We start from the raw sequence: 8,477 nt of genomic DNA on the forward strand, positions 1-8,477 counted from the left end.
GTTTGTATGCATTGTACGAATCTCGTAAAGTACCTAGGTAATTCGCCAGTAAATGGCCACCTGTTAGTAACTGGCCACCCTAAACTAAAATGAATTTTATTCACCTACAAACAGAATTCATTTTATTATAAGGTTTCAATAACTGGCCACAGCCTTCAATAACTAGCCGCCTTATAGCTGAATATAATTCATTTTTAGTTTAGGGTGGCCAGTTATTGGCCGGTGGCCAGTTACTGGCGAATTACCCAATCTTGATGTTGCTATGTTTCTTTGATTATCGCTTTATCCAGTGTGTACATGAAACAAGCTTATACACATTGTTTTTTTGAATTCCGTTAACTTCCGGGTATTAAGGGGTTTGGGGTTAAGTACGTTTAAGAAAGCTAAATGGTACAGGTAATGAAAAAAATTGTTTGTTATAATAGCGTTGTTGTAACACGGGCATTACATTAAACTCAACCAAACAATTGAAAATATATTAAATAATGACATTTCGAACATCGATCATCCGAGATAGTATAGGTACTATCTAGGCTGAGTAGGCTCATGCTTAATAGCAAATACCTACTAAACACTGATCAATATGTAAACAGGCCCTAAGGCAAGTGTACACGCTTGTAGGGGCCTTATGATTGATTATCTCCGAAATGGAGTTAATTAGAATACCTTCCGGTGTCTTTGAGAAAGTTACTTGATTTACGCTCAAGAATACACCCTTGAAATTAACGGAAATAAAAAAACACAGTGTTTAAAGGCCTGATCGACTGATACCATGAATAAAAATTTGTTTTATTCCTGGTATCAGTCGATCAGGTTTGTTTTCAGGATCAAATGTCTATATAGGTTCCATTGCCTTAAAATAATACAAAATGAAAATGATAGTCAGTGTCTGACAATTGCAGTTTACTGACGACAAAAATACACCGTGACGTCAGTATTGCTTAGAAGCCGTTTCGATGTATGAAAAACAAAGAAATTGCAATTTTGTCAGTGAAATATTACGTTTATATATGTAGTTGCTGTACAATATTTTATTAATAAAATGTAAGGAATCGAATGGTACCATTATTTTTTTCCTTTTTGGATGTTTAAAAAAACATAAAGAGCTTAAATATTGAAACTTTGAGGTATTTACTGTGTGAATTTGGTCATTAGATTTAATTATAAAATTCAACATGCGTCAACAACCCTGGTCAATGTGGATAATTCCGTCATAGGGGCCATTCCGTCCACGAGCATATTATATTTCTTTGATTTTCAATCGTAGGAAAAAATAATCATTTGCTTTTGATTGCTGAAACATTTGAATGAATGAATTGAAAAAATTTGTTAGTTGTTCGAGAAAAACGCTAGTGGACGGAATAGTCCCTATGACGAAATTAGCCACATTGACCTTAATATTAAAAAATATTCTTACCGACAACTTCTGGGTATCGCCGGCTTTTTCAAAGTAGCTTGCTGAATATAACTTTTGCAATTTACTCGGAAGCAATTTAACGTTTTATCGACTCGTCATTCATCATCAATTCATAATATTACGCTTTTATATAAACACAATAATTTAATTTAAATTTACAGAAAATGACTACAGTTTTGACACGTTAGACATAAGGTAACTGAAGTTTCAAAAATTGTCTTCTTTTTACAGAAATACCTAATTATACAGAGGTTTCAAGTTTATTGTGAGTTCTTTAAAATCGACTAATATACGATTTTAAAACGTCTTTGAATTAATTGGCTCGGCATTCGGCGAATCCCTTCATGTCTGGCCTTTTAATCTTATACCTACACGTTTACCTAGGCATAAGATTAAAAGAGTATCTGCTAGTTCTCTTGTAGCTGGCCTTCTTGTCCTGGCTGGTCAACAATATGATATGATGCCAAATAAGTCAAATGAGTTTGAAATGACAGTAGATTGTGATTTGTTTCCGTCACTGATGACAAAACATTTCTGCAGAATAATCTTTAATTTTTACATTTTATTTGCATTTAGTGACATTTTATTAATGTGCCTATAATGAGGTTGTGTTTTTTAGTACTTTTGGCGACTTCGGTGTGGACATTGCCGCAGGATAAAGCACTACAACAGCGTGTACAGAGTCAGGTACATCAGCTCAGCAGCAGAAGTTGCTAAGCGGGCGAGGTTTTCAAAATTACCTTGACACGCTCTTATTCTCTTAACAATGAAGTCGCGTCAAGAGCATTTTGAACACCTAGCCCGTTTAGCAACTTCTGCTGCTGACTGTACTATTACGTTAGCGTAATATAATATTCATTAGTAGGATAATAATTAAAAGTATTACCGTACAGAAAGGACACTTCCTACAAAACCTCGACAGCGATTCAGAGAAGAATCATTCTGTCCCTTTGTAATGTAAAATGTTGTCAAAATTCAAGTCATTATCTGCGGCCGTGCACGGAAAGGGACGTCAAGTTGTGTCAACCCAAATAATTGCTTGACAGCAATTATTAGGTTTTATATTTAAAACCCCAGTTCTTGTCAGTCGAATAACCGCTATTCACCCCGGGCCCGATCCATAAACGCATGTTCTTTATTTTTAGAGTTCCGTACCTCAAAAGGAAAAAAACGGAATCCTTATAGGATCACTCGTGCGTCTGTCTGTCCGTCTGTGACAGCCCATTTTCTCCAAATATACTGGACCAATTAAGTTGAAATTTGGTACACATATGTAAATTTGTGACCCAAAGACGGACATCTTACGTAAACAAATGAATTTTAAACATGAATGCCACTTTTGGGGGGTAAATGAGAAAATTAAAAAAATAATGTTTTTTAAAGTATATCGTGTTACATATCAAATAAATGAAAGAGCTCATTTTGAGAATCTCAAAATATTTTTTTTTGTAATTTTAAAATAAAGAGTTTTGAAAATAGCCAAAAAATGACCATTCGGCCCTTTATCTCCGAAACTACTGGGTCTATTATTTTGAAAAAAATATACAAAATAGTTCTTTATCTATAGATGACAGGAAAATCTATTAGAAATATGCAGTCAAGCGTGAGTCGGACTAATTACTTAGTTTTTGATCCGAACCCTCCGGGTTTTTTAAAGGCAATTCACTCGCGTTTTACATACCTATAAAAAATACATTATTAAAAATTGGGTAATATACGGAACCCTTGGAACGCGAGTCCGACCCACACTTGGCCGGTTTTTGGTATAATGATCTTGCCTCCTCGCTAATCTAGGTGCAGCGTTTATTATTGTGCTACTGCTGCCGTTCTGTCTATCTAGCCTAAAATACCATATTACTACAAAAGCCGGATAATAGGCAATATCTGCCAAGCGTGAGGGTCGAGCGATGCGAGGCCAGTTAATGCCAAATGTACATGTAGTACTTTTTTAAATAAAGTCGTGAAAACACAGCCTAAAATCAACAGTAGCGTAACATAAAAGTTCAATGTCGCAGCCTATTATTTATTACCTACGAATTATTTCCACGTGTTAGAGATTTTTTTCCGTTTTTGTTTTTGACAAAGGTACAAAGTCCAGAGCCCCCGCATGAGACGGCAGGACGTGACTGCGCCAAGACCAAGTGCGCGTCCAGCATCGCGCAGAAAGCGGCGGCGGAAGCTAAGGCTGCGCAAGCGGCTCAAAACGCGGCTGGAGCGCAGGCCGCGCATATGGTTAGCGACTCTCAATTTATATTATTGTTTTCTCAGTTTAATATTGTCAACAACGTTTTTACTTATATTCCCAGCTCACTATAACTACAAGTCATGTTACAATAACCGACAAAAACAAAATCTTAAAAAATACTCCAGTTATAGGTATGTAAGAAATCCGCAACGCAGGCTTCGTCCGGTGGCTACAAATGCAAATCAGCAACATATTTCGTCCCAAACATACCAATGATGATATCCGCAACAGGCTTCGTCGTTTTTTTTAAATAATTATCTTACGTTTTAACTATACTAGTAATTAATTGGAAGACCAAGGCTTTCTGCCACAGGTAATAAATCCACTAGAAGGTCTCAAACCCCTTTATATAGATGGTCAAGCAAATCTTGTCAGTAGAAAAAGGCGCGAAATTCAAATTTTCTATGAGTCGATATCCCTTCGCGCCTACATTTTTCTAATTTGCCGCCTTTTTCTACTGACAAGATCTGCTTGACCAACTTTATATTGCACTAGTTTAGGTTGATGAACCACATTTTATTTTATTAAAAAAATATTGCTGGCTGGTTATCTGATAGTAATTTTAATACTACTTCTGACAGAAGAACTAAGGTCGTCTACGGGCCGAGGACATAGCCACTTATTAATCTGTATTCTTAAATTATCAGGGGACATTTTCTTGGTAATAATTAATGCGAAAATACAATCTTATTTTCCGGTCTTAGTCGGCCAGGAACGTGGTAGGTACGCCGTACGAATACAAGGAGGCTGTAGGTAATCCATTATTCCAAGAACTTCATAGTTCTCTTATTCTCTTAACAATGAAGTCGCGTCAAGAGCATTGCGCCATTTGAGTTGTTGAAATTAAAAAATATGAGTCCCGTTCCAGGTGAAAACTCAACTAGCGGAAAAGGCTCTACAAGCAGCGAAAGCGGCGGAGGCCGCGCTCGCGGGCAAGCAGGCAGTTGTTGAGCAGCTCCAGCAGGAGGTCAAGGAGACGGAGGCCGTGGTGGCGCAGAACCTGCAGGCCGTGCACCAGCAGCAGGGCACGGTGGCCGCCGCTAGCCAGCTCGCGCAGCAGGCTAATGGTCAGGTAAGCTCGACTATGTTAGAAAACCCCATAGTGGGGGCAATGTGGGAGCGCAGGCTCTAAAGGCTTAGCTCCTTCGAGCAACACCGGCTTCCGACACATCGGAAGGGAGGGGCCCAAGCGATATCTCACCGTACAAATCTTTCTGCCATTTTTCGCGGGGGGAAAGGTGCACACAGTCGCACTTCTCACACACTTACATACAAAATCCAATCTGTAATGACGACACAAATACATAGAAAATGACACACGTCAAATACAAATCTTGCAAACCTCGATCTCTTTTTGTGTACGGACGAGTGACAAGTGTCACAACACGCACACTAACACATTTTCGTTGAAGTATGTTATTGTATTCTGAGAGATGAGAAGTCGGATTTGTCACTCGACCGATCCGCAATTTGTACTGAGCGAGCAAAATCGATAAATCCAACAATTACATGAGACTAAAATATAATAATTGTGTTTGAATGTAATTAAACGTATGATATGTAAAAAAAAATATTACATGTGAAATGTAACACTTTCTTTTTGTAAATTTGATGTCCCCGACCTCTTTTTATAACAAAAAACCGAGCAAACGGGCATTTTTGTGCAGCAGTGTTCACGCGCGCGTCTGGACTCGGTCTAGTGAAAAATCCAAGTGCAACTAGTTTTATTACCCGCGCTAGATTAGATTGACGCGCTAATCTTGTACCTCGGCAGAGGGGAAATAGTGCGAATGCCGCCTCCCTTCCGTGTTGCTCGAAGCTTAGCTCAGTCTCAGTACAGTCACTTCGCCATCAGATATATGGGAGCGGTCAAGGTGCTCACAAATATCTGAACACGCCTCTATAGTCAAGGCGCTAGAGTGCGTGTTGAAATATTTTTGAGCACCTCGGCCGCTCCTTTTTTGTATTTTTTTCCCGATATATCTGATGGCGAATGTACATCTCTTTGGCTACGACGAGTCACCACGCCCTCGTCAGATGCAAACTGCGGATCGGCAGAAGTAGGTAGCTATGCAGGCACCTCGCATCTTTAAATTTCAAAATTATATCTCTACAGTTAAAATAAGTATTAATGAAATCTTTACGAATTAGTTTTAGTAACAAATATAATCTCCACCAAAATTACATTTGGCTGAGTATAATGTTTATACAGAAAGCTATGTAATATTACATATTTACCTTTCAACGGCCGGCCTTTATTATGCACTATTTTAGCTTCAAATTCACTTCATAGTCCTAATGCTGGGGCCACACTAACGCCGTTAATCCCAGTGTGGCCGTATGAAGTGTCAATTATCGCGATAACCAATGGCGTTTACCGTTAGTGTGGTCCCGGCATAAATATTCTGCATAAAAAATACAAAAAGACGAGTAGGTACCTATGTCATAGGGTGGTCATTTTCACTTGCAACTTATATTGAGCTCTATAAAAGATAAAAGATATCAAACCTAATCAAAAATTGTACCTTTGCGTCTTTACTAATGTGTAATCTGATAAATTAATGATGTATTAATAATAATCGTTTTTGTCTACAGCACAAATTAATGATACAAGCGGTCAATGTAGCAGCCCAAGTGGAAAAATCCGCTCTCTGTGTACTAGAAAAGACAAAGATTGGTCTACAGGAGAAGTCTAGAAATCTTGCTGAAGCTCGAGCGAGGTTATCCCACTTACAGCACAAGCTGCAGTGCGCATGCTCGGACTGTAATGCGACCAAACAGGCTGCGCACGCCGCCTGCGAGGCCGCGCGGGCCGCCTGCGGCAACGCCAGGAGGAAGAGACGTAGATCTATTCAAAATGCACTAACTTTAAGAGTTACAAAGAACTATAACTAGTGGATGACATTATAGAATGTCATGCACTAGTTATAGTTCCATAGGGACGTAAATATAAAAACAAAATACGCCAAAATAGCGTAGTAAGCGCCTGATGAATGGTCAAACTTTAAAAGCAAACTGATCTACTGTCCACTCAAAGTTGGCTGATAGGTTTAATATTAGGATGCACATCATATTTGACGAGTTACAAATACACATCTTCAATAGTCTTTTCTGAATGCTTAATCTTATGTTGATATTTTGTGTTTATAATAAATTATTATTAATAATACTTTTAGAACAATTAATTTACTATAATTTTGCTAGGTTCAGGTTAAGGTGCAATCTGTTAAGTGTTTTAATAAAATAATGTTCGTGAAACTTTGTTTTAATTTTAATTTATTTCAGGTTTAAGTTATAAACTTATAATAGTTATTTGTTTTACAAGGGGGCAAAGTTGTTGTTTAACCGCTCGTGCAAATATTGATACCCGAGCAAGCGAAAGATTCCAAAATTGAACCACGAGCGTAGCGAGTGGTTCGAAAAATGGAATCTTGAGCGTTGCGAGGGTTTCAAAGCACGAGGGTTAAACAAAATTTGCCCCCGAGTGAAACACAAAATTTTTCACCACACCAACCCGAAGTAAATATTAAATGTAAAATATCAAACAAAATCAAACCAAATCAAATTCAAATGAATGTTATATATTAAATATTTATCATCCAAAATCATCATTTAAAAGTCAATTCTACCAGCAAACATAAGAAAACAACTCAAAATTTGCATTTGATTACTTTGCCTCACATGTGAATTACTGATAGCAAAGTGCAACTTTGCTATCCGTTTTTGAAGTGCAAAGTAAGCCTTTCCGAGCTGGTGTGGTGAAAAATATATATTTGAGTTTGGTGGAAGTAGAGATGTACCGACTAGTTGGGAGAGCCGACTATCCGGCCCCATGTAAGTATATCAGCGTCGGCGACGTCTGATGTTAATGGTGTACCCTTATGTTACCGCCAAATTTTTTGCAGAATTTTGTTATACAGAAAATTATTCATAGAATAATCGAATCGCACATTTTTGTTACAATTCTGTTTCTTCGATTATTCATTTCAAAAAAACATATTTTGTAACTTGATTAAAATTCAGAATTGAAAGATTTTTAAATAAAATAAAAGACTGACTGTAGAATTATTATTCATTGAATATTATTTGTGCGACACTACAGTTCACAGAATATTAATTTCAGCAATTATTATTTTACTAAATTACCTTTCACATACTCGTATTATTCATTGAAATTGCTAAAAAAGGTGTTTAGGTTACTTTAGAGCTGCAACCTCTAAGAAAACGAACAGCAAGGGTTCGTTTTCTTGTCGGAAAAGTGGGTTAGGTTAGGTTAGAACTGCGACCCCCAAGAAAACGAACTTGCCAGAAAAGTTGGTTAGGTTAGGTTAGAACTGCGACCCCCAAGAAAACGAACTGTTGCCAGAAAAGTGGGTTAGGCTAGAACGGAAACCCCTATAAACGAATTCCTTCCAGAGAAGCAGATTGCGTTAAATTAACGACTAAATAAATAAAATTAGACTAGATGACTATTCTGTATATACAATTTTTGTGAACCGTATTTATAAGAAGTGACTTTTCTACAGATCGATGATTCTGTGAAATGAAATTACACGAACAAATTGTTCTTGAAACAAAACTAATGTTTAAATTTTTTGGTGAAACATAACTAATCCGAACTAAAATTATTTGAAGTAAATATTCTATGTAAAGATTATTTTGCGATTTGAAATTACTTGAAAATTTTTCTGTGAGACTAAAATCTGCAGAAAAATTGACGGCAAAATAAAGGTAAACCGATGTTAATAATTGTTTAAGTTTAGGTTCTAAGTATATCTACCGTACCTGCATCTTTGGTAGGGTAGACGTAGATTT

General features: G+C 37.2%; 1 protein-coding gene across 1 annotated transcript; it reads left to right on the top strand.

Annotated features, from left to right (window-relative positions):
• The first annotated feature begins 1,938 nt into the window (after positions 1–1,938).
• On the top strand, positions 1,939–6,700 carry LOC134796764 (uncharacterized). The gene is made up of 4 exons (XM_063769017.1): positions 1,939–2,104; positions 3,503–3,649; positions 4,531–4,734; positions 6,258–6,700. Exons 1-4 carry the CDS (start codon positions 2,018–2,020, stop codon positions 6,555–6,557), a joined length of 738 nt encoding a protein of 245 aa, XP_063625087.1. The 5' UTR covers positions 1,939–2,017; the 3' UTR covers positions 6,558–6,700.
• The last annotated feature ends 1,777 nt before the right edge of the window (positions 6,701–8,477 follow it).

The sequence above is a fragment of the Cydia splendana genome, chromosome 1, assembly GCF_910591565.1.
Source record: "Cydia splendana chromosome 1, ilCydSple1.2, whole genome shotgun sequence".
Classification (NCBI taxonomy): Eukaryota; Metazoa; Arthropoda; class Insecta; order Lepidoptera; family Tortricidae; genus Cydia; species Cydia splendana.